Raw genomic sequence first — 26834 nt, 5'->3', positions numbered from 1 at the left:
TCACACAGGTTTTTGGGGGTGGTTTTCGATGCCTGGTTGACTTGGCTGCCTCATATCCGGCAGCTTAAACAGGCGTGTTGGCGGCATCTAAACGCTCTGAGATGCTTGAGCCACACCCGCTGGGGCGCCGACCAATCTACCCTGTTGCGGCTCTACCAGGCGTTAATCCAGTCCCGTCTGGATTATGGGAGCCTGGCTTATGGCTCAGCATCCCCATATGCGTTGCGGGTGCTGGACCCAATACTACAAAGCGGGATCCGACTTGCCACTGGTGCCTTCCACACCAGCCCTGTGGACAGAATCCTTGTTGAGGCAGGTGTCCCTCCACTGCGACTGAGGCGCCAACATTTACTGGTGGCTTATGCTGCCCATGTTTTTAGCTTGCCTGGGCATCCAAATTACCGTGTCCTGTTCCCGCAGTCAGTCGTCCATCTGCCAGACCGTCGGCCCAGGTCAGGTTGTCCGATCGCCGTACGCGTCAGAGCTCCTCTCTTGGCTTGGGATTTTCCCAGTTCCACCTCCTTTCCGGGCAGCTCTGCGCACGCCCCCATGGTGTGTGCCTCGCCCTTGCCTTCGGCTCGATTTGGCACTGAGTCCGAAGGACTCAGTCCCTCCGGAGGCCTTCTCATGCCACTTGTATTCCATCCTGGCCACGTATCAGGGCTCTGGAGTTTACACTGACGGCTCGATGGTTGCTGGTCGTGTCAGGTATGCGCTAATTCTAGGGGACCATTATAAACAACGTTCCTTGCCGGATGGCTGCAGTGTTTACACTGCTGAGCTGGTGGCCATCTTTCGTGCCCTAGAGTATATCCGCTCCTGCTCAGGTGAGTCCTTCGTTATCTGTAGCGATTCCCTGAGCGGTTTACGAGCTCCCGACAAGTGTTTTCCACGTTCTCGTCTGGTGATGGCTATCCATGAGTCCCTGCATACTCTTGCGCGTTGCGGCCGCTCTGTGGTTTTTGTGTGGACCCCCGGTCACGTCGGCATCCTGGGCAATGAACGTGTTGACCGCCTGGCCAAACAGGCCACCAGTGAACCCACCCTGGACATTGGCCTCCCGGAGACTGATTTGCGGGCAGTCTTCCCCCGCAAAGTTCTCTCGCTTTGGGACACTGAATGACGCAATCCGCCCACGCCAAACAAACTCCGTTCTCTCAAGGCGACGACGCGTGTGTGGCAGTCATCCATGCGAGCCACTCGCAGAGATTCAGTTGTTCTTTGTTGGCTCCGCATTGGTCACACCCGCCTGTCTCAGTTATTTATTGCGTCATGAGGACCCGTCTCTCTGTCGCTGTGGGGCGGTTTTGACGGTGGTGCACATTTTATTAACTAGTCCGCTTTTAACTGTGCTCAGGCAGACATTTGCGCTGCTTGATACGCTCCCTGCCCTTTTACTAGATGACTCTGCCATGGTGGACTTAGTTTTGCGTTTTGTTCGGGCAGGGGGTTTTTATCGTTTAATCTGAGTGTTTGTTTTTTAGTGTTGATTCTGGCTTTTAGCCTCTGATATTAAACTGAGTTTTTAATGTGTTCTTGGTGGTTGGCTTTTCCTCTTTTTTTCTCTATGGTCGGCTAACCACCGTCACTGTGTTTTAATTTGTTTTGTCTGATCTCTGTTGGAGTCTTTCTTGTTCCATGTCGTCTGACGTCTTTCCTGCTGTTCTTTTTTATTGTCTTTGGGTGGTTTCAATTTTTTGGAAAAAGGGACTGATGACCGTTGCAGTCTGGTCCCTTTAATCGCACAAACAAACCAACCACTTCCACACTCATACTGCTCTCACCCCTGCTCCTTTCTATACTTCGGTTTCATTCTCCTATTCCGTTGAAATTGGGTTAATCAGAATGTCTTTACTGTCCTCCCTTGAAGAACCCCACCAGCAGGGGGGCCTCATAACCCTTTGCTGAGTTTGTGCCTGGCCACCACGAATCCCCAATCTTTGCAGCACCGCTTCACTTTCTATGCTGCATGTCTATCTTATTCTTTTTCCGTTCTCTTGGGAAACCTGTCCTGGATATTTTTGTGAATGTATTCTGCAGTTTAGATAGCTTGGCATCTTAATTTTTTCTCAGTTTCTTACGCTTCATCCGTTTCGGCGTTTGAGGTTTGTTTCTTCTGCCTCCACCGAGCGAGGTGGCGCAGTGGTTAGCACACTGGACTCGCTTTCGGGAGGACGACGGTTCAATCCCGTCTCCAGCCATCCTGATTTAGGTTTTCCGTGATTTCCCTAAATCGTTTCAGGCAAATGCCGGGATGGTTCCTTTGAAAGGGCACGGCCGATTTCCTTCCCCAGCCTTCCCTAACCCGAGCTTGTGCTCCGTCTCTAATGACATCGTTGTCGACGGGACGTTAAAAAACACTAACCTAACCTAACCTTCTGCCTCCCTGTTCGCTCCTGAACGTCATCCCATGCGTTTGGCCCATAGTAGGTGATTGTGTGACACTTAACCAGCTGTGGGACGACAGGTGCACTTTGTACGTACCCTCTGGTACAGGCCATGCCAAGGAAAGGGCGATTGCTTGAGCTGTAATCTTCCCAAATTGCCAGTTGGTACCTCTGTCAGGCGACTCGGCGCGACTCCCCCCTCCCCTCATGGAGGGGTCGGCAGTTGGAAGCAGCACACCATCAGAGATGCTGGAAATTGTGGGGTTTTCTTGCAGAGAGCCAGTCACAATCTGTCTACTAAATGTAAACAGAAGGCTAGAGACAATGTCCCAGCTGCACTTAAGTCCCTCATGGTGTCATGTATTGAAGATCAATCCATTGCTAAAGTTAATCCGTTCATTATTCGGGAAGATGTTGATGGAATTGCAAGTCCTATGAAACATTGCTCTTGACCTTGTAATCAGACTTTCGCTCCGGAGACCAACTGTGATTTTATAACCCAGCAATGGTTCAGTTTAGCTAATTTACAGCTAGCCTGTTCTTGTTGATGCCCATCAAGTGCTGAATTCTTCACATGATGTTATTTACACTTGGCTGGTTGATGGTATGTCAGAGGGAGAAATCCAAAATGATCCCTCTCATAAGGGTTTCACTGCAAACCATTGGGTAATGAAAAAGTTTCATAAATGTCCCCCTTCGCAGCGTGAGTCTGATAAGTTATCTATGGATTTCCCCCTCATCGGTTACAACCACTGGCCTGATGGCATGGTTGTTTCTACATGTGTAATCTGTACTCTAACCACCTGACAATCCAGTGGAATTGCAAAGCATTATCTACGGGAAATAAAACTTTCTTCCTGTTATTGCGTTTTCTGTCTTGCTCTTAAAGAAACACACATCTGTGATAACTGTTTCGTGGTTATTGGGTAGTGCATCAGAACTGTGCTGGCACTGGGGTAGTTCCTGGAGCAGTCTGCATTTTGGTTTGCACCGATGTCATTAGTGATTGGATCCCACTTCATATCAACCTGTAAACAATAACGATAAGAGCGCAAACGACCCCAGGAATCAACACTTCCAATGTCTACCTCCTTCCAGGTAGGCCACTTCCTTACGTTCATCTGCCTACCTTAATACACAACTCCTGCCCCTGCACCACCACCTCAGGGACTACAATGCACACCACTCGCTCTGGGGCAGTGCTGCTTAGACATGTAGGGGTCTTCTAATAGACCAAATTACACGCTTCGTCTCCTCAATGACCATTCCCCTACCCACTTCAGCCTGGCTTATGACAAGTTTCCTACCATCAATCTCACTATATCCTCCCTTGCTCTCGTGGATTCCCTATATTCGTCACCCCATGAAGATCTTCGTTCCAGTGACCACATTCCAGTGATTGTACCATTCCCTGCCGTCGTCGTGCAGACAGGTCCTCACGTTAGGAATTCAATAGAACCATTCAGTCTTTATATACGTATGCTGTGCACTTACACCTCTGACTGCATTGATGTGGTTCTCTGCCACTCCTGCATACCGCTGGCAGTGCTGTCCCCTATCTACTGGTCCTGTCGTCGGCTGGTACACTGGTGGACTAAGGTCATAAAAGTCGCTATCCAGGACTGCCTATGGATGCTGCAACGATTTAAATGACGCCTTTCACAGACCAACTCTATCGTTTTTAAGCACCTCTGTGCTAAGGCTCCCTACCTGCTTAAAGCAGAGTAAAAAGGAATGCTGGCAGTGCTACGTTTCCTTCCTTGGGACATACGCCTCTTCATTGCAGGTCTGCCCAACTGTGGCAGACTTACCGCCAGTGACATTGTCCAGGTTCTTATCCTACAGGCTGCTCTGTGTATTGATCCACTGGCCGTTACAGAAGACATTGCAACACACTTTTGCGACAGCATCAGTCATTTTCCTATCCTGCTACCTTTCCTGGCAGAAACGACTCGTTTCTGCCTTCTGTGTGTAGTCGCTTTAAAGTTTATCGAATTATTCTATGGTTATGACATGGGTGCTTATGACGTCGGTTGCGTTTGCACCGTAAAACAAAACGAAAAAGGTTCCTGAACACTTTCCTCGTCCTGACTCATATGGAATAGATTAATGATCTCGAATTTCGATCCTTCAAACAAAAATTAGTCCAGTTGAAAGATGAGGAGGAAAACATAATTTCATTGCCATATCGATTCCTGAAGTCCCTGTTATTCTTTTTAATCATTTATAAAGGATCTAGTCTCCTGGTACCCCTTATTTTTTGTCCACGAAGACACACTCGTATAAACTTTCCGAAAATGCTTATAAAGTTTAAATTTCTATTTAACACATTTATTTTCAGAAGTTTTCTTGCTATTGCAGCTTACATCCCTCCATGCTTAAACCATTGTCAGCTATTTCGCTACATTAATGGTAGCCTATCTACTTTACATTTGCTATTGTAATTCGCTGAGCTTCACCTGATACATTCTGAACTTCACTGTCGTGCTTTTTTTGTTGATATTAAACTGTTTTCAAGACACGGCCCATAGGGATCCATTTTCCTTCGAAGTCTGTCTGACAAAAGTGCATATCAAGAAACATAATTCCTGTCTGTGAACTGTTTCCAAATTTGCCTTGGTTTTGTTCATAGGTTGCTCAGTCTACGGGTTGAGTAACAATGTGTATAGGCTGTAACCCTCACTAACTGCGTTCACTACCGTATCCTGGTGTCGGCATGTGTCAGCTGGTTGCTCTGTAGTGCAACCGCCGAAGAGTTTGAGGGAAAATGGAGTTTACATGTGTTTTTACTTGCAGGGGGAGGCCCAGCCGCCGCAAATGGTTGCCGAGGCAGGCGCAGCAGCCATCGCCGCTGACGACGACGATACGACGACGACGAGCATGTCATCGTTGACCTCGGCAGATGGGGCAGGGGCATCCTCGTCCACTGGCCACGATATGCCGGAGTTGGAGTCTGTAGCGGTACGTGGCGTTCAAAGTAACTAAATTTGGTGTCTGCAACAGAACACTCTGCCCATCGATAACGATTGCCGATTGTGCGGCGACGGGCTACTGACGTAAGACAGTTTCCAGGGCACGCCCGCATGTGGCTAGCCTCTCTTCAGAGAGGCACCACCTCCGCCTCCCAATCCAGAGTGTCAGTTAAAACACCTGCGTGTGCTGCCACGCAGCCTCCGCTGCTCCTGCGTGGGGCAGATGTCTGTGAACGGTCCGAGACTGCCAGTGTATAGTGATGGCACAGTGCTGCCCCCCCAGTATGGGCTAGACGACAGTCAGTTCAACCCTCCACCCAGGGGGGCTTGCTGCTCTTTGGCGAGTTCGTGCTTGGCCATCGTGGAGTCCCAGCCAGTGCAGCATCTTTTACCTTCCGTGCTGCATGTCTGTCCTCTCGCTATTCCTACCCCCTCCCTTCGGGAATACGTCTAGGGCGTTTTCCCGAGTTTTTTCGGGACTATAAGCAGCTGACATAAGTCTCTCCCTCGTTCACCTTCTCCCATCCTTCCTTCGCTTCGGCGTTTGGCACTCCTCTTTCCCTTCCTCCCTGTGCTGCTGAAGGCCGTCCCACGTCTCTGACGCGTAACAGGAGACTGGGTAACTCGTAATTCCCACCCTGGGGGACCGGTAGGGTTCGCACATAACCCCTGGTACACGCTAGGCCCAGGGAGGGGTGACTGCCTGCGCTGCAACGTCCCCAAATTGCCGATCGGTCCCTCTGTCAGATGTTCGGGAGGTGTGATGTGTGATCAACCACCTAAGCCAGGTGAGGCCGTCTATGGGGGGTGGGGGGTACACTTGGAAGGATGGCACCATCGGAGACGCTGCCAATAGTGGGGATTTTCTTGCTCTGAGCCAGTCATAAATTTCGCTGTCCACGTCTACCAGCCATAAATGGAATGAAGCTCTGGATTCAAAGACTCTCAAAATTGCATCACAGTTCCTCATGGTGTCTTGTACTGAAGAATCAGTCCTTCGCAACCGTAAATCCGTTTCTTCTTCAGGAAGGTGTTGATGCAATTGCTGGCTCTGTGGAATCCTGCTCTCCTTTACGCAATGGCACCTCGTCGTTGGAGACTACTTATGATTCTAAAGCACAACTGCTTGCAGCTTTGCTTTTCCATGGCTATTCTGTTAATATCGAAGCCCATAAAACTGTTACTTAAAATAGGACCGAGCGAGGTGGCGCAGTGGTTAGCACACTGGACTCACATTCGGGAGGACGACGGTTTAATCCCGCGTCTGGCCATCCTGATTTAGGTTTTCCGTGATTCCCTAAATCGCTTCAGGCAAATGCCAGGAAAGTTCCTTAGAAAGGGCACGGCTTATTTCCTTCCCCCATCCTTCCTTAAGCCGAGCTTGTGCTCCGTCTCTAATGACCTCGTTGTCGACGGGACGTTAAACGGTAATCTCCTCCTTAAAATAAGCTGCTCGATAGTCTGACAAAGGCAGAAATCCCAACATACCTTTCCGATCAGGTTGTCGATCGGGTGATGAGAAAGGTAGACGCAGCCTTAGTGCCCACACACACTCTCACTTTTCGTAGTGGTGCTTCTGTCAAAGATCAAAGCAGTCTATGAAATTACAACAGTTCGACCATACATTCTGAAACTGATCTGCTACCAGTGTCATTTCAACCACACTCGAAAGTCCCCCCTGCGGGTCCGGGGGTTAGAACAGGCCCGAGGTATTCCTGCCTGTCGTACGAGGCGACTAAAAGGAGTCCATCCCCATCACGGGGGTAGTTAGCGCCTGCGTCCGGAAACGGACGGTTCCACGACCTATAATTGTGGTCTTTTTGGATTTTCACTTCTCGTTTCTTCCTTCCTTTTGTTGGTTCCTTTCTTTCCTCTTCTCCACCTCACTGTCTTCCTTACTCTTTCCCTTGACTTCTCCTTGCCTTCTCCTTGCCTTCTCCTTGCCTTCTCCTTGCCTTCTCCTCCTTGCCTTCTCCTCCTTGCCTTCTCCTCCTTGCCTTCTCCTCCTTGCCTTCTCCTCCTTGCCTTCTCCTCCTTGCCTTCTCCTCCTTGCCTTCTCCTCCTTGCCTTCTCCTCCTTGCCTTCTCCTCCTTGCCTTCTCCTCCTTGCCTTCTCCTCCTTGCCTTCTCCTCCTTGCCTTCTCCTCCTTGCCTTCTCCTCCTTGCCTTCTCCTCCTTGCCTTCTCCTCCTTGCCTTCTCCTCCTTGCCTTCTCCTCCTTGCCTTCTCCTCCTTGCCTTCTCCTCCTTGCCTTCTCCTCCTTGCCTTCTCCTCCTTGCCTTCTCCTCCTTGCCTTCTCCTCCTTGCCTTCTCCTCCTTGCCTTCTCCTCCTTGCCTTCTCCTCCTTGCCTTCTCCTCCTTGCCTTCTCCTCCTTGCCTTCTCCTCCTTGCCTTCTCCTCCTTGCCTTCTCCTCCTTGCCTTCTCCTCCTTGCCTTCTCCTCCTTGCCTTCTCCTCCTTGCCTTCTCCTCCTTGCCTTCTCCTCCTTGCCTTCTCCTCCTTGCCTTCTCCTCCTTGCCTTCTCCTCCTTGCCTTCTCCTCCTTGCCTTCTCCTCCTTGCCTTCTCCTCCTTGCCTTCTCCTCCTTGCCTTCTCCTCCTTGCCTTCTCCTCCTTGCCTTCTCCTCCTTGCCTTCTCCTCCTTGCCTTCTCCTCCTTGCCTTCTCCTCCTTGCCTTCTCCTCCTTGCCTTCTCCTCCTTGCCTTCTCCTCCTTGCCTTCTCCTCCTTGCCTTCTCCTCCTTGCCTTCTCCTCCTTGCCTTCTCCTCCTTGCCTTCTCCTCCTTGCCTTCTCCTCCTTGCCTTCTCCTCCTTGCCTTCTCCTCCTTGCCTTCTCCTCCTTGCCTTCTCCTCCTTGCCTTCTCCTCCTTGCCTTCTCCTCCTTGCCTTCTCCTCCTTGCCTTCTCCTCCTTGCCTTCTCCTCCTTGCCTTCTCCTCCTTGCCTTCTCCTCCTTGCCTTCTCCTCCTTGCCTTCTCCTCCTTGCCTTCTCCTCCTTGCCTTCTCCTCCTTGCCTTCTCCTCCTTGCCTTCTCCTCCTTGCCTTCTCCTCCTTGCCTTCTCCTCCTTGCCTTCTCCTCCTTGCCTTCTCCTCCTTGCCTTCTCCTCCTTGCCTTCTCCTCCTTGCCTTCTCCTCCTTGCCTTCTCCTCCTTGCCTTCTCCTCCTTGCCTTCTCCTCCTTGCCTTCTCCTCCTTGCCGTTTGAGACAGTCTGTCCTCTTTCTCCCTTTCTCTTCATTTTCCTCTTCTTCCTTCCTCCCTGTGCGTGTCTGAAGGCCGACCCACGCGTTCGCACGCGTAGCCGGTGATGGGGTAACGCGTAAGTCCCCGCCCTGGGTAGACATGTAAGGCACGCGCGTACCCCCTGGTAAAGGCCAGGCCCGGGGAGGGGTGATTGCCTGAGCTGATACCTTCTGACCATGCCAATTGGTCCCTCCGTCTGTTTCTCGGGAGGTGTGACCTGAGGTGTAAACATTCACCTAAGGCGGGAGTGCCCTCTGAGAGGGTCCCCACAAGGAAGGAGCGCACCATCGGAGACGCTGGCAATCATGGGGGATTCCTCCGCAATGGATTCTACTCCATCGCTTTCGACTTCGACCCACAAACGGAAACGTGACCAGCCAACAGTGACAAAAGTACTACCGCCTGCCCCACAGTTCCTCGTAGTTTCTCGATCTGAGGACGGAAAGGATTTTTCCTCTGTCAACCCTTTCGTTATCCAGAAGGGCGTAGATGCCATAGCCGGATCTGTCAAATCTTGTACCAGGTTGCGTAACGGTACCTTATTACTAGAAACTGAGAGTGCCTTTCAGGCACAAAAACTGCTTCGGGCCACACTCCTGTACACGTTCCCTGTCCGGGTGGAGGCCCACCGCACTTTGAATTCGTCTCGTGGTGTAGTCTATAGTAGCTCTCTCGACGGATTGACTGACGAGGAGCTTCAATCTTTCCTCGCTGAGCAGGGCGTGACGGCTGTCAATCGGGTCATGAAAAAGGTCAACAATGACCTTGTACTGACCCGGACACTTTTCTTAACCTTCGATAGTGTTAAGCTGCCATCGCGCATCAAGGCGGGCTACGAGGTTATTTCTGTTCGCCCCTATGTCCCGACACCTACGCGCTGCTACCAGTGTCAGCGTTTCAATCACACTCGACAGTCTTGCTCCAATGCGGCTAAATGTGTCACTTGTGGCAGGGATGCCCATGAGGGTGACTGTCCACCTCCGTCTCCTCGTTGTGTGAACTGTCAGGGTGACCATGCCGCATCCTCCCGCGACTGTCCTGTCTATAAGGAAGAACGCTGTATCCAGGAAATTCGAGTCAAAGAGAAAGTGTCCACCTCGGCTGCTCGCAAGCTATTGGCTAGTAGGAAGCCCACGCTGCTCCCAGCGGGGAAATACAGCACTGTCCTCGCCTCTCCTCGGACTACCCGGGAGGTAGCAATCCAGACATGCGATCTGACCTTCAGCACCACGGTCGTCCGTTCGGCCAGTGCTAAGATCGCTCGGTCGACGTCTCCTCTTCCTCCCATCACCCCAAAGACACCAGCCACTTCCTCAGCTTCTGTTCAGTCGAAGACCCCGAAGTCAGATGCACGGGCCTTCAAGAAGGAACCATCCCGTGCAGACTTCCTCCGTCCCTCGACCTCCCAGCCTTCGACTGGTACTTCCACCAAACGTCCTTCTAAAAAGGCGCATAGGAAGCACAGTTCTCCTTCTCCGCCGCGGCGCCTTTCTTCTCCTGCGCCACCCAGCGGTTGCCGTCCCAGGCCGTCATCCGTTTCGCCTGGCCGCACCGCTGGTAGCCGTACATCTGGCCGTTCACCGGCGGAGGAAGCTCCCCCTCCCGGCCATCCTCCCGAGATGGCCGATGACCCTATAGACCCCATGGACGATGACTGTCCGCCTCCTGATAGCGGCGGCAGTGCTCGCTCGAAGCCAGGCCCTAAGCGGCCTTCGAGGTGACCCCTTCTCTCATCTTCCTTTTCTTACGATGGCACTTATTAACTGGAATATTCGCAGCATTCGCTCCAACCGAGAGGACTTGAAGTTGCTGCTCCGCTTGCATCGTCCGCTCGTCGTAGCCCTCCAGGAAACGAAGCTACGCCCATGCGATCAAATTGCCTTGGCACACTACACCTCTGTGCGTTTTGACCTACCCCCTGTGGTAGGTATCCCAGCTCATGGAGGGGTTATGTTGCTGGTCCGGGATGATATATACTACGATCCCATCACGTTGCACACCGGCCTGCAGGCAGTTGCCATCCGCATTACTCTCCCCACTTTTACGTTTTCCTTTTGTACCGTTTACACTCCATCGTCATCTGCCGTTACCAGGGCAGACGTGATGCAACTTATTGCTCAGCTACCTGCACCATTTTTGTTAACTGGAGACTTCAATGCCCACCATCCCCTTTGGGGCTCTCCAGCATCCTGCCCGAGGGGCTCCTTGTTAGCAGACCTTTTCAACCAGCTCGGTCTTGTCTGCCTCAATACTGGCGCCCCTACTTTTCTTTCGGACACATCTCACACCTATTCCCATTTAGACCTCTCTATATGTACTCCCCAACTTGCACGCCGGTTTGAGTGGTATGCACTTTCTGATACATATTCGAGCGACCACTTCCCGTGTGTTATCCATCTCCTGCAGCATACCCCCTCTCCGTGCTTCTCTAATTGGACCATCTCCAAGGCAGACTGGGGGCTCTTCTCTTCCAGGGCGACCTTTCAGGATCAAACCTTTACAAGCTGCGATCGTCAGGTCGCACACCTCACGGAAGTCATTCTCGCTGCTGCTGAATATTCCATCCCTCACCCTCCTTCTCCACGTCGCGTACCGGTCCCCTGGTGGACCGCAGCATGTAGAGACGCTTTACGTGCTCGTCGTCGTGCTTTACGCACATTTAAACGCCACCCTACAGTGGCGAATTGTATCAATTATAAACGATTACGTGCTCAGTGTCGTCGTATTATCAAAGAAAGCAAGAAAGCCAGCTGGGCTGCTTTCACGAGCACCTTCAACAGTTTTACTCCTTCTTCTGTTGTCTGGGGTAGCCTGCGCCGGCTATCTGGCACTAAGGTCCACACACCAGTTTCTGGCTTGAAGGTCGCGAATGACGTCCTTGTGGCCCCTGAGGCTGTCTCCAATGCCTTCGGCCGCTTTTTCGCAGAGGTTTCGAGCTCCGCTCATTACCACCCTGCCTTCCTCCCCCGCAAACAGGCAGAGGAGGCTAGGCCACCTAACTTCCGCTCCTCGAATTGTGAAAGTTCTAATGCCCCATTCACCATGCGGGAACTCGAAAACGCACTTGGCCGGTCACGGTCCTCTGCTCCAGGGCCAGATTCTATTCATATTCAGATGCTGAAGAACCTTTCTCCTGCGGGTAAAGGTTTTCTTCTTCGTACATACAATCGCATCTGGATTGAGGGACATGTTCCCGCATGCTGGCGCGAGTCTATTGTTGTCCCGATTCCTAAGCCGGGGAAGGACAAGCACTTGCCTTCCAGTTATCGACCTATCTCGCTTACCAGCTGTGTCTGTAAAGTGATGGAGCGAATGGTTAACTCTCGATTGGTTTGGCTGCTCGAGTCTCGACGCCTACTTACCAATGTACAATGTGGATTTCGTAGGCGCCGCTCTGCTGTTGACCATCTGGTTACCTTGTCGACCTTCATTATGAATAACTTCTTGCGGAAGCGCCCGACCGCGGCTGTGTTCTTTGATTTGGAGAAGGCTTACGACACCTGTTGGAAGGCGGGCATTCTCCGCACCATGCATACATGGGGCCTTCGCGGTCGCCTCCCTCTTTTTATTCGTTCCTTTTTAATGGATCGACAGTTCAGGGTACGTGTGGGTTCTGTCCTGTCCGACACCTTTCGCCAGGAGAATGGGGTGCCACAGGGCTCAGTTTTACGCGTCGCTCTCTTCGCCATCGCGATCAATCCAATAATGGATTGCCTCCCAGCTGATGTATCAGGCTCCCTTTTCGTGGACGATTTTACCATCTATTGCAGCGCCCAGTGTACACGTGTCCTGGAGCGCTGTCTTCAGCGTTCTCTTGACCGTCTTTACTCCTGGAGTGTCGCCAATGGCTTCCGTTTTTCTGCCGAGAAGACGGTCTGTATTAACTTCTGGCGCTACAAAGAGTTTCTCCCACCGTCCTTACGACTCGGTCCCGTTGCTCTCCCAATCGTGGAGACAACCAAATTTTTAGGCCTTACATTTGACGGGAAACTTAGCTGGTCTCCACATGTGTCATATTTGGCCGCCCGTTGTACCCGTTCTTTAAATGTCCTCCGTGTTCTCAGTGGTCTGTCGTGGGGAGCGGATCGAACCGTCCTACTTCGTCTATATCGGTCGATCGTCCGCTCCCAGCTGGATTATGGGAGCTTCGTATACTCCTCTGCACGGCCATCCATCTTACGCCGCCTCAACTCCATACAACATCGGGGTTTACGACTTGCGATCGGAGCATTTTATACCAGTCCCATAGAGTGTCTTCATGCTGACGCTGGCGAATTGCCACTCACCTACCGGCGCGATATACTGCTTTGTCGGTATGCCTGTCGGCTACTGTCAATGCCCGACCATCCGTCTTATCGTTCCTTTTTTGACGACTCTCTTGACCGTCAATACGGGTTGTATGTCTCTGCCCTGCTTCCCCCTGGAGTTCGTTTTCGTCGCCTCCTTCAACACCTTAATTTTTCACTCCCTGCAACCTTTCGAGTGGGCGAGAGCCGCACGCCACCTTGGCTCCAGGCTCAGGTCCGCGTTCACCTCGACCTCAGCTCGCTCCCAAAAGAGGTCACCCCCGGTTCGGTCTACCACTCCCGTTTTTTGGAACTTCGTTCGAAGTTCGTCGACATGACTTTCATTTATACAGATGGCTCTAAGACCAATGACGGGGTCGGGTGTTCCTTTATTGTCGGGGCACAAAGTTTCCAATACCGGCTCCATGGCCATTGTTCGGTCTTCACAGCTGAGCTCTTTGCCCTCTACCAGGCTGTTCTTTACATCTGCCGCCACCGACATTCTGCTTATGTCCTCTGCTCAGATTCCCTGAGCGCCATCCAGAGCCTCAGTGATCCGTACCCGGTTCACCCTTTCGTACACCGGATCCAACGCTCTCTTCAGCAGCTGGTGGACGTCGGTACGCCGGTTAGCTTTATGTGGGTTCCTGGCCATGTCGATATCCCTGGGAACGAAGCTGCAGATGCCGCGGCCAAGGCTGCGGTCCTCCAGCCTCGGACAGCTTCTTGTTGTGTCCCTTCGTCCGATTTTAGCAGGGTCATTTGTCGGCGCATTTTATCGCTGTGGCATGCCGATTGGGCTGCACTTACAGACAACAAGCTTCGGGCCTTAAAACCTCTTCCCGTGGCTTGGACGTCCTCCTCACGCCCTTCTCGGCGGGAGGAGGTAGTTTTGGCCCGGTTAAGAATTGGACACTGCCGGTTCAGCCATCACCATCTGCTGACGGCTGCGCCGGCGCCGTTCTGCCCATGTGGGCACTTGCTGACGGTTACACATTTTAATGTCCTGTCCAGATTTTAACACACTGCGCCTAGATCTTAACCTGCCAAGTACTTTCGATGCCATTTTAGCGGATGACACACGAGCAGCTGCTCGTGTTCTTCGTTTTATCAATCTGACAAACCTCGCTAAGGACATTTGATGATGCTGTTTTTTAATCCTATGCCTGTCAGTCTGTCTTTTATCGTGTTTTCCCTTTTCGTTGTTGTTAACTTGTGCCCCGCGGTGCAGTCTAAGAGTAGTCCGGGCGCTAATGACCATTGAAGTTGTGCGCCCTAAAACCACAAAAAAAACACTCGAATGTGTAACCTGTGCAGGAATGGGCATGAGGGAGATTGTCTGCCCTTTCTTCCCACAGTATCAACTGCAATGGCGACCATATCACCTCGAGTGTGTCCCATGTATCTCGATGAACGGACTGTGCAGGAGACATGTTTAAAGGAAACTGCCTTTCCTGGTCACTCAAGTTATTGGCCAGTCGCAAACCTTGCATTATACCATCACACACTTAAAGTACTGTTCTTGCTACTTGATGGGCACAGCCATGCAAACATTAGACCTCAATGTCAGCACTGTGGTTGTAAGATCGCCCAGTGCCATGGCGTCATCGCCATCTGCTTGTCGAGCTGTGCAATAAGCCACCAAATTGGACTTCCAGGGCAGTAACCTGCTCCACAACTGACAGGCTGCAAAGGAAAGAATGAATACTCCCTCGAAGACTTTCTATGTCCCTCCAGCCAACAAACATGTTCTCCTCTGCCAACTGGAAAGGTCAAACAAATGCAAACGCTCTCCTCCTTCGCCGATCCAGAGATCCTTTTCAATGGTGTCACCACATTACACACTCGCCTGACCTGCCTCCATGTCGCTGGTGCGCACAGCCAACAGTTTTTCTGCCCTGGAAACCACAGATCGACAGAGAAAATGCTGACGCCTCTGTACATCACATGGAGAAGGACCCTCAAGACTCTTCGCCCTGTTGCAGTGAATCTTTAAAGGTTGGCACTTGGCAGCCGAGGTGATGGCATTCAATCTCATGGGAAGTCATGCCCCATATCGAGGATGATAATGAGTCAACGAATCTCCCTAATTATCCATCTTCAAACTGTTGCAGTTCACCTTTTCCTTCCCCACCTGACTTTCCCTCTGTACCATTTATATCCTTCAATCGCGTGATGTCACCAGGGCAGACTTCCTCCAGCTTATGGGTCAGCTACCTCCCCTATTTCTGCTGCTCGGTGACTTTAACCCCCTTTGGGGTTCTCCTACAACCTGTCAGAGGTGCCCTCTTGGCTGACCTTCTTAATCAACCTTCTGCCTGAACATAGGAGCACCGATGTTCCTTACAGACTCCTCACAAACCTGTTATCATTTGGACCTACTCTTCTGGTCTGCCCAGCATGCCCATCTTAGAGTGATCCATTATGTCTGACACATACTGAAGCGATCATTTCCCATCTGCTGTTCGTTTGCTGACTCCTACCCCAACTACATGTACAACCAAATGGCAGCTTAGTAAGGTCGACTGGAGGCTTTACTTCTCCCTGGCACGAAAAGCATTATTCAACATGGTGGCGTTGCTGTCAGGATTCCTGAAAGCCACAATCCGTAGGTAGCAGTCATCCACTGCAGTAGTAGCCCTTCGGCAGCCTGAGCGAGGGAAGTCGTACAGTTCCTGTCTCTCTGTGGCTCCGTGTCCGAATAACACCGCTTTGGTTCACTCAGACGCCCAAACACTTTTCTTGTTAGGAGCCGTTCGTGGCACAAAATAACAATGCGGTCGCGATCAAACCGCGGTGTTGACTGTTGTGATGTTACAAAATAAGTGATGTTGTTATTCAATGGAAAAGTTGGAAATTGAGATTTCGCTTACTGTTTTATCAATCACAATTGGCGTAAGAATCATGGATTGACCATTGTCATAAAATATTGCATTATGAAATGGTAATAGTTTTTACTTGCAGTTTCGCGTGGCTTGAAGCAGTCACAGCTAGCGTGCTATTAAAAAATTGCATTATCGTCTTTCTAATTACTTCATGATCGTAGATACGATCATACCCGGTTGTGAAGTTATTGTTATGACAAAACAATTTCCTAAGAGACCAGAAAGTTCTTCAGCGCGCAAAAACAACTGTAACATCACACAAAAGGGAAACTCAATATTAAAGCTGATGCAAGAAGACGATAAAACAGTTTTCTTGTTATCAATGTAACACGCACATTGGATTGCTGATCTTGGTGTCTGTAATCTTTGCAAAATGCATAATTAAAATGAAAATAATACGCAGATGACAGGAATGAGCACTGCTAAATGATTCAGTATTTCCAGAACAAATATTTATTATAACTAAAACATGTATCGTACCTTACGCTTAGTACTACAATGGCGGTAGATTTTTGTCTGTTTCACGTCCATTGAGCGCTCTTTTATATAGCCATTGTCCTCTTGAGTCGCTCGTGCGTCGTTACGATAAGTTACAATAGTTCTTCTTTTTACACTTCACTCAAACTTAGACATAACACGTTTTTATACATTTAGTAAAAAAATTAGATCAGACCGCCACAAATCTGCGTCCGTCTTACTCAAGAAAAACAGTAGAAGTCTTTAGCGCTCAGATTCATTTGTTCTGCAGCGAACAAAATAGTGAATGATCGCATATTTATCCGTATTTTTCTGTTTATATTGCCGCCCAAAGACGACGAATTACGTTATTTAGAAAATTCCACCGTCGCTATGCGACGCCTTATTATACGTTAATCATTCTTTATAAACAAGTATTTGCCTTCTGGATGAAAGTAACTATTTGCTGTTTTAATGAAGCCAAAAATAGCGAATCACACTGTCTAGGCATGGTTCAACTACAGACAACACGAGGCGTGTACCTCCTTCCTGGTGGAATGACTGGAACTGATCGGCTGTCGTACCCTCCTCCGTCTAATAGACGCTGCTCATGCAGGATTGTCTACATCTTTGGGTCGGTTTAGTGAAATCTTTGAACAGTCAAAGGGATTGTCTAATATAACATACAGTCAGCGTCTATCTACAGGAATTCTGACAACCGGGGTGACGCAAAACTTTTTGGATGTGTTTGCAATGGATGTTTGTATTGTCCTACCCACAACGATGACTAATACATTCGTTCATCGTGCATTGCTAATGAACTGTCAGGTATTGTACAGAAGTTGCGAAACAACGCGAATCTTAGTAAAATGCGCTATATTTTGTCTTAACACCTGCAAGAGTGATACGTGGTAACTAGCTGCACTCACTTTTGCATAGAGCTCGTATACGCTGTGCAGACGATCTGACATTTACCCCTTTTCGGCCTAGAACAATTCCTGAAACTTGGTCAATTAAGCTAATGGTGGCTGTTTACTCATGTGTAACAAAGCAAACATGTATATACGGTGCAACTACTTAATGCAAATTTTTTCGTCTTTTGGAAACCAAAACACTGAAATAATACCCTCATTCGTAGCGTAATTTACAGGACAGCTTGGAGCGCAACATCAGGGCCTCATTACAAATTCCTCGAACACGTAACAGAATGATATTGTAACACTTCTGCTGCTAGATGTAACTGGGTTTTCTCTTTTGATGCTATTCAATTGTCAGGTTTAACATGTGGGCAGGGTGGGTTCTCCCTTGGCTTGGGTATGAGATAGAATGAAACAGCATTTTTACATAAGATAACTTTTATTGGTAGTTTTTGTACAACTGTTTCCTTACTGGATGTTCTGGCTCGGAGATCGGCAGCTGTGTCGTTTGCGAAGCCTCCTGCTGCGGCAGCGGCGGCGTCTGATTACGCGTGGCGGTGTGTATCTCGTGTCGCCGTCTCGCCCAGTTGACTGGAGACTCGCCTCGTGCGGTGGCCCGTTTAATTATTGAGAGCGAAGTCGTGCATCGGAAGGGCGTCCCTTTGTTTCCCTTCTCTAAGCGGCCGCGTGTGTCAGTGTTGTGCGTCGGCCAGCGGAGCGGCGTGGCGGGGGAAGGCCAGTGTCCCGGACTCGAACAACGGACTGCAGCTTACCAGTCTTTGGCTGTCAGATCTTCATCCCAGCTTACAGGTGGTTGCTGATGTGGGGCAGTCTCCTTCCCGTCCTCACGAGTCACCTGGGTACGTCAAAATAAGTCTTCAAATACTTTCTAACTTCTGTCTTCTGGCGGCGAGGATGCTGCTTACTATTCCATTACAGCGGCGGACTTGGTGCTTCTGTGTACGATGTAGTCTCTTCCTGCATGACGGTCTTCAGCTCCAAACTGAACTGAAAACTACTGTTCCTCTTGTCGGGCCCACTGCGTCCCGCGTATTTATTCACTTTAGTTCACTGGAAGTGAAAGACTTCACGGTCATTGCCACTTTTGTCACGTTGAAAAGCTTCTCGGAGAATCTTCTTAACGTGAGCCGGTCGGACGATGCCCTGACGGCTGAATAGACAGTTTCCGCTTCTCTCCTGAACGAGCTGACTTAAAGCGCCGGCCGTTGCCACTGCTGCTTTGCCCGCTGTTTGCCAGTGTGTAATTCTTCAAAACTAAACTAAGTTTTTCATTTATATTCTAATTTCTACTTCACATTGATTTCACTAATTTACCTATCTTAATTACCACTCAACAATATATATTTTCTGAAAGAAAAAATAGTGCTTAATTAACGCTCCTTACAGTACGAAAAACTGTCAGATGTGAAAGGCAGCAGATGGTCCTCGCAGAAACGTTACAAGCTCACTCAAAGCTGGGAGCCCCCAGCCGGGGTCTTTCCGATCAGAATGCGGTCGTAGCCTGGGGGACATCAGTGCGGGAGTTGATTGCTGGCGTGGACTCTGAGACCCGTGACATCATCCACAAATATTACGTCGACGGATCTTCGGACCATCAAAGTTGCAATATTGGCTCTTTCGACCGTTTCGTTGTAGCATTCCTCCGCATTTTATCCAGGCTTAGAACTGGCTACTGACATCCTATATGGGCGTGTAAATGCATTTTATCGTTCTAAAAGTGAATGAAGAAATTTTTTATCCAATTGTATGAATTTTAATATCTTCGCTCATCTTTCGTAGGTTCTTATCTTCGGCGTCGTTAGACATGGTGTATAATTGCGTGGTTCGGTGGTGCCGTGGTGGACTAAAAATCGAAAGGTAGTGTGTTCAGCCACTGGATAATCCTTGGAGTTTGGTCCGTTATCACTTCCGGAAATGTCTGTTGGCGTAAAAAATGCGGAATAGCACCACAGTAGGTCATACTGTAAGGTCCCCCCAGCAAGGGGCGGGATCAGTCAGGTCAAAGACCGGAGGAAATAATCGGCGTTACACTTGCAAAACGGACTTCGCATATAAAAGCACTGTTGTGCGGAAAATACTCTACAAAGTGATGACTGCTTTACTTTAATGTCTAACAACCTTTCAGGAAGTTCTTCGCTCTTTTTTAAGAGCGAGCCAATGGAATCTCTTCGGATTTCGGATACTGTATTTACTGCTTCCTCTTTCAGCTTATTTACCAGAATAACTTAGCGTTGTTGTACTATCCTGATCTATTAAAACATTCCACATTATAAGATATAACAATTTTCCATCCACTGATCTTGCACTCTGTGTATTGCATCACCTTTTCTCCATTTGTCTTCCACACTTTAACACTGTGCAATGGAAGACGTCTCTCTGTAGCATCAATGAGGAAATACAATCTGACGTCGTCTTCCCCCACTCTACCTGCATTCCTTCGTTAATACCTTTTCAGTTTCTTCCACAGACGTTGGTTGAAACGGAAATTGCAACTGGAAAGAGATGTTTTGGAAACAATTTCATAGCTTCAAATTTAGAATTTCTAAGTATAAAACTGCATTTACGTGACCATCCAGGCATCTTAGATGGTGAAAAAACGGAGCTTACCGTAATAAGCCTATCAGCTAATACGGAAATTGATATAAGGGCAAATAGTTCCCATCTGAATCAGCAAGTGAGCGTAGTTGCCGCCTAGAAATGTAATACATTCCACAAATCAGACACGGAACTACTAGGGAAAGGGAATAGGTAAGTGCCGACCACATTACCCCATCAAGACTGGGGCGTGTTGGCCACTCCCTGCTGCAGCAGAGCCAAAGTGCTGCAGACCGGGTTTAGTGCGTTCGATCGCTTCTAGATACTCCTTGCATTTGGGGATACCAACCTATACTGCATCGAAACAAAATAACATCCGTAGAATATTCGCGGCCTGAGACTGAGTTAACATGAAGTAGATTCTCCCAGGAAGCCAAATTCTTTTGTGAGTAGACTTAGTGTACATGGGACCTTCAGCTATTGCAGACATTCTTCTCTCCCAGACTTCATTCTCTTCCCCATATCCACTCGTTTGCATCCTTGGTCCTCCCCGTCCTGTGCCCCTCTTTCTCCCTCGGTACTTCCCTTTATAAAAAATCCAGGTTTCCCTCGGTGTCGCTATTCCTTTCCATTCTCCTGTTGTTTCTCGGGTCTACCTTGGGGCTTGACCTCCCTTTGTAAATTGTTTCCATAGTATTAGCCATTTGGGGAACTCACTCCCTACCTTCTCAGGAGTTGGTTCTTCCACCTGCTTTCCCCCTTCCTTCCCTACTCTAGCTCCCTCCCCCTGCTAGGTCACCTGTTTTTTGTAGCCAGTCCACGTGGTGGAGCTGTACGCACCTATATTGCCGAGTCCCCTGGCACCACATGGATGACACTTCTAGTACCTAAGCTGTCACTGCCGCGTGTATGTCTAGGAGTGGGTGGCCATCTTTCTGCGGCATCGGAATTCCCGCAATGGTTTTCATGCTGGGCAGCCTCGACGTGGCTGGGTGAGGTCTTGATCGGAGCTGTGCTCCTATTTCTGGCAACTCGTCTGTGGAACGATTTTCTCTCTATTCCTACTTTTGTTTCCTCAGCCTTCACTGCTGATTAAAGTCTAATGCCAATCAATCGTCTTCCCTTTGTGCTTGCAAGGACTTAAGAGACATTTTGGTGATGACTCTTGATTAGGACTTAAATAAGGTCCAGGGCTTTATTTTCAAAGGAACGTTCTTCAATCGGACGAGAAACTCGGGACTAATGGGAAACGGCGTGGCGTTAATTTAGTCAGGCAAGTCCAGAGAGGTCCGAAGGACAACTGCATTGATACCATCCATCACTTTCACCCTCGCTTTAGTAGATACGCTGCTGGAAAAAATAAGAAATAGTGACGAGAAGCCATATATCCCACCTTCCATGTGTCCAGTGTCTCCATTTTGGTAACACGTCACCATTTGGGTCACATGTCTCCACAGTGGGAGGCAAATCCTGTTGGTAGCGTCTTTGGCCATCCTCCATGTTAGGAGTCCTGGCGGCCAACCACCCAAATGCCTGACCTGTTCTGACCCACATTCTCTTTGCTTGTCGGACTGCCTGGTCTTAAAAAAAGGAAGGAAGATTCAGGAATTCAAAACTCTGCACTGTCCCATTCAGAGGCCTGTCAGAAATTCGACGATCTCCACCTGGTGTATTTGTCTAGCTTTGCTTTTGTTGTCTTCCCCCTCCTTCCTTCTTACCTCTATACTGTCCCTCTTCCCTTTCCTCCCCTGTGCCAGTTAAATTTCGCTTCCCTCGTGGAACTGCTGCTTCTCCTTGGTTGTAAAGGAAACCCCCTCCTCGGGCAATTGTTGAGGATGAGACTACCTCTAGTAACGCCCCCTCAGTGTCGTTAGAACGAGAAGCCTGTTGTTCAGTCACAGGTGGGACCAATGCTCTATGGGCCTCATGGCCACTCGTTCTTTTGGATCCTGATGTTGCTGTGATGTGCTCTTTTCCTGACCACAGCTCCCCCCTCCCCCCATATCTCTCTCTCTCTCTCTCTCTCTCTCTCTCTCTCTCTCTCTCTCTCTCTCTCTCTCTCTCTCTCTCTCTAACTCGTAGCTTATGTCGTGTTGCAGGAATTGTTTTGTGGATACTCACTCACGTACTGGGACTTTAAGCCTGCTGGAATTGGGTCGGCCTATTGTGAGCCTCTGGTGGCGTCTGTATGTTCTACATGGACATAGTTTTGGATGTCTCTTCGTACTTTGCTAATAGCATTGGCCATTCAAATCCATTTAGCCTGTGGTAACGGTATGCAACCTTTACCTCCACCTACTCTGATCTCATACACTTCCTGCTCCTCATCCTGTTCAACAGCTCCTTTTCCCTGCCTTCTCTCTGGAAACTCTAATGTTCATAAACTTCTGTGGGGTGGTACTGGGACCACTTACTGGGACGAGATCGTTGAATACGTGCTGGCAGGGCTTGATCTCTGCCTTCTCGACACTGGAGGCCCCCACACTTGTACGGCAGATGGTACTTTCTTAGCCATTGATCTCATCACTTGTAGCAGTGGATTCCGCACCTCCATTCAATTTGAAATTCATGACTATTTGTGTGACAGGGATAGTTTTCCGATCATTGTATCTTCAGTATCACTTGCCTGGATGCCCTCGAAGATGGCACTTTAATAATGTATATTTGGATGCTTTCTCCTCAGCAGCCATCCCAAGCGTTCCGCCAGATTGTCATTGAAAACGCCATACAGTTCGACCGATGCCAACCTTTTGGCAGGTGCTTTGGCGATTGTCTTCCTGGGGTTTTTCCTGGTAGAAAACTGTCTCTTGGTGGATTGATTTAAATGGCTTTGTGCCTGGGCTCATCTTCTTAAACGCCAGAAACGGATTTGTGGGGAACGATGTGTCACTGCCAGAAGGCTTTATACTCACTATTCGCAGGTATGGGCAAAGATCAGGCGTAATTTTGGCTGTTGTTCTCCAACACGTGACCCAGCACTATCGGACACAACTCCTTTTATCTTTAGTTCCATGCCCCATGGAGCCTTATAACGCCCTGTCAGAGTAGGAATTGGCTATTGCCTTTGCTCTGTCACAATCCAGCTGCTGGTACACTGGGTGGACAATGAAATGCTTAAAAACGTAACTGGCGCTGGCCAATTTCATATATTTGCCCTTTCTGTCTGGAGTGAGGGTAATTCCCTTCCCAATGGCGAAAAATTATTCCAGATTTGGAATATGGTAAATCGCCTTTTCAGATGGAAATCAATCATCTGATCATTTTACCTATGCCTTGGTTACTTGAACGCATGAGACGAAGGCTACATTGCCTTTTTGAATCCTGGGACGTTTTTGCTTCAGTCCACAGTGGTTTGTCGAGACCATTCTACTGCACAGTTTAGTCTCAGTGGCTTTTGACTGACGTCAATGCCTTTTTGAGATCTCCTTCGATCTGCATAAAGCTGCATAAAGATCTCCCTGACTCACCATCCCTTGTCAGTGGATGCTGCCTAGTGGCTGTCCTAGTTTCATGGTTTGTCAAGGGGTTTTTTACCACTCCCTGCAGGAGGATGCCTCAGTATTGTTGGCCCATTTAGGGGTTGGCAGGAGAGGCCTTGTTGCCGTCTGTCCCAAATGAGCAGAAAATCTCCGGATTTGGTTGCCCACCCAAGCCCTCGTCCCATCTGCTCTTTTGTTCGCATGTTGTTGCATTTGACATTCTTTCATTGTTTCCCTGTTTACGTCCCCATTGCAGTTTCTGCCTTGGGGGCCCTGCAGCCGCTCTTTACAGAGCACCTTGCTTGCCTTTCTTACTTGTGCCTTTTTTTCTTACTTCCCCTAAGCTTTGCTGACCTTCGGTAGAACTTCGCATTTCTTTCCTTGGGTTTCGCACGCAAGGCCCTTCTTTGCCTTGCCTGTTCCATGGAGGCAGGGGCCGATAAATTCCCAGTTATGTCCTTTTAATCAGTAAACATTACAATTAGCCAATATGAATGAATAAAATTACATCAGTCTTAATAATTCGGTCTGGGACGAGTGACAATAATAGTTCCCCTAAAGAAAACCAGTGCCAAAAAATGCTAAGCAGCAAGAGACAGCACACTTCCATTCTGAAAGCACAGCAAGGATGAGTTCTACAGTTAGCAGATATAAAGAAACACTTAATGTCTGCGAAAATCTGTTGGTTAAGGGATCTGACGCCATTTCTAAAGGAAGTCAACCTCTGCACTACATTCGTTGCGAAGTGACAAGGTTTTCTGAAGTCAACAGTCCCCTCATCTTAAGTAAATACTTCAAAAAAGAGAAATAACTAGAAACCTCTAAGGTAGTTCTCCAGTCTCTGATGCATAGTGATACCATTAGTCGATGTTTACTTGTCAAGAGATTGAACTGTTAACAAATATGAATTACGTAAAATTTAATGAACCTTAAAAAAATTTCTTCCACATAAATTGCTACTTGGTTGAAGATTTCCATTCAGTTTTCTACATTACTCAGAGAAATGTTTCACACACGTAACTATTACGAAAGTAAACACACTACACACACTGATTTTTCAGTGATTTGTCTAGGACTAGTTACTGCCTGTTATCCTTGCAGCTGCAGAAATGAGGAATTAGGCATTGTTAATGTTGCAGTGGTAAGTGCAGCAAGTTCAGAAAATTTTATTTACTGCTGCTATTCGTTGAGTGCTCGATAATAAATGATTTTAGTGGTTATACTGCTCTTTCTTCATACATCCAAACTAGAATTCAGTAAAGTGATCGGACAAAATATCATCCCTAGTCAATAACGCTCTTACTGCCTTCAAAAGTTTTAAATAATTGGCTTAGAGAACAGAAGAGTACAGACAAGCCAAAAGCTTTCCCTTTCCATTCGAAGACCATAAGTTTGGATCCTGCTTTGAACCGTATATCATGCCAGATATTGACAAACGGTTAAAGGGTGGTTGAGATGGTTCTGTTTTCTGTGGAAGTTTGTTTTCAGATAAAACGTTTAAAGCTGCCTTTACCTGTAGGGGTTGGAGTGGGAGCATTCCTGCTGCACGCTGATCTAGGCAACTCCTGACCTGCCTCCTTAAGTAGCTCTTTCATCCACCTCTTACAAGGTTTTAATTGATTTTAGATGTGGTTCGTCCCTTTTCTGCAACAACGTAATTTCTATTTTAGAGGAAGCACTGGTTGAATAGTGGGCGCTCTTTGCCGCCTTGACTACACTGGAGCAGGGGTGTAACGACTATGGGTAAGACTCCCCCATCGCTTGCAGAGCTCTGGGGACGCCCACCTGCTGGCTTACCTATTTCTCTCCTTGTCTTTACGGCCGAACGGACTTCCATCATATTTTTAGCCTTTCATATTTCACTTTTCTTACTTGGTGGCTAATAAAATTACTTTACTCTGTAACGGTCTTCGTCCTTCATTGGCCTGTCAGTGGTTGCGTGTAAGGTGGGAGAGCCCTAATCTTCTCAGACCTACGTGCCAGCCTGATCCATTCGCTTCTCCATAAGTTTTTTCTCAGCTTTGGCATTAGTATGGCTTTCAATGCATCGGTTTTGCTGCTCCTATTGCCTTTCATCAGTATACATGCATCACAGATGTTATTAATTCGAGGTACGAGATCCTTGCTGTTTAGTCCCTTAACCTTCAATCAAATGATCAATTTAGTATTACACATTTGAGTACATAACAGAAATCTGGTACTCAACTGCAATTAAGAGTTAATTAGAAGTCCTGCTAAAAATATGGAGCAACTTCCACCCAGCCTTAATATTTGTAAATTCCTCTTTCAAGTATTTTTGTTTGTTTTTGCAAGTGCAATATAGTGTTCAGAAATGATTTCACAATTCAATTATGAATTTTAACAGCTTTTAGTTTAGTTACTGTGATCATGACACTTTCTAACCTTACTTTCACTATGGACAGCAGTTATTCTTTAAACTGAATTTATTCTGCTCTCAAATCTTAGCGAAGACCTGACTTGACCGTGCTGTGCTCTATAACCTTAGCTGCAATAACACTGGCCTCGCGTGGCAGTTCCGTCGCAGTGTCCAGACTGCAAGCACCTCCACCAACTCGCAGTATGGCTGAGCGGTTCTCGCTGAAGTAGTGTCGTTTGCACAAATAAAACGGAGAGTTTAGTTAATTTCTCCAGCATTGCTGCTTTAAGTGCCCTGATTTCACTATACTCTTTCATATTTGCACACAGTCACAACATGTTCAAATTCATAACAAAATGTACTGTAGGAATTATTACCTCTGCTTAGGAATGTCCATGTCGTGTAATTGGTTGTGATCTACAATTATTAAATTTTTAACACTTTCAACTTAGTCACGTTTATGTTCCAGACATTGTCAGAACGCATTTCGTCAGCGAGCTGCCATCAGATGTATAAGAGGCACCACTGGTGCTAATGCATCGTGCGATTGAACGATGGGAAATAAACGTGACTGAAGCTGGAAGTGTAATTTTATGGTTTCCTCGCCATGCCTCCCAACACCCACCCGTACCCCCCCACCCCACACTTGGCGAGTGGCGTGTCTAATGGCTGCTTTCTTTTCCCCAGGAATGCAGCATGGAACTGGACGCTCTGCCTGCTACAGCTGCTGATCCACAGGCTGGTAAGTGTTTTGTAAAGCTGACGTCACTGTGGCAGTGTGCAGACTTCAGCGCCTTGTGGTGTGGACGACCGTCTCGTCTTAGTTGACAACTCCAAATATGTCTACAGCAGTGCCCCCTGACGTTCTGTTGCTGTACTGAAACTCCTCAGTCTCGAGTGGTCCTATGGCTTACATGTCACTGCCGTAACTGGGTGTAGCGTGAGCAATCTGCTGTTCAGTGCAGTTACGAGGAACATTTTTTACGAAAAAGGCGGAATATAGTGACAAAACGTAGGAACAAGCAATGATAAGTTTATTAATGACCAAAGAAGAATTCACTGGGTCAGTTCTTCTCAAAGTGTGGTAAAATTCATTACCCTCCTGAGAACTGAAGGAATAGGAAAAAATCACCCGAACACACATTTGCTTGAGAAAATATGTACTTGCGCACATGCACATTTCTAGAACCCGGTAAATGTCTTTGTTTTATCCATTTTATCTCGTTTTATTGCCAATTGTAAGTTCCAGACAACGTCCAAAACTATTTTTCTGGTCAAATAATCGTT

The 26834-nt window shown here is 48.3% G+C and overlaps 1 protein-coding gene across 1 annotated transcript in view; it reads right to left on the bottom strand.

The window, feature by feature from the left end:
- LOC124803464 (spore wall protein 2-like) overlaps window positions 1–25944 on the bottom strand; it is a gene marked incomplete at its 3' end in the record, with an annotated part of 67604 nt that extends 41660 nt beyond the window's left edge. The window contains exons 1-2 of the mRNA XM_047264654.1: window positions 25925–25944; window positions 7259–8462 (exon numbers count right to left, since the gene is read on the bottom strand). Of these exons, the coding sequence (XP_047120610.1) occupies window positions 7259–8462; window positions 25925–25944 (1224 nt within the window). The remainder of the gene's footprint in view (window positions 1–7258; window positions 8463–25924) is intronic.
- Window positions 25945–26834: the final 890 nt, after the last annotated feature.

The sequence above is a fragment of the Schistocerca piceifrons genome, chromosome 6, assembly GCF_021461385.2.
Source record: "Schistocerca piceifrons isolate TAMUIC-IGC-003096 chromosome 6, iqSchPice1.1, whole genome shotgun sequence".
NCBI lineage: Eukaryota > Metazoa > Arthropoda > Insecta > Orthoptera > Acrididae > Schistocerca > Schistocerca piceifrons.
Note: the sequence above shows the minus strand (reverse complement) of the source record. Positions and strands in the feature narration are given on the sequence as shown.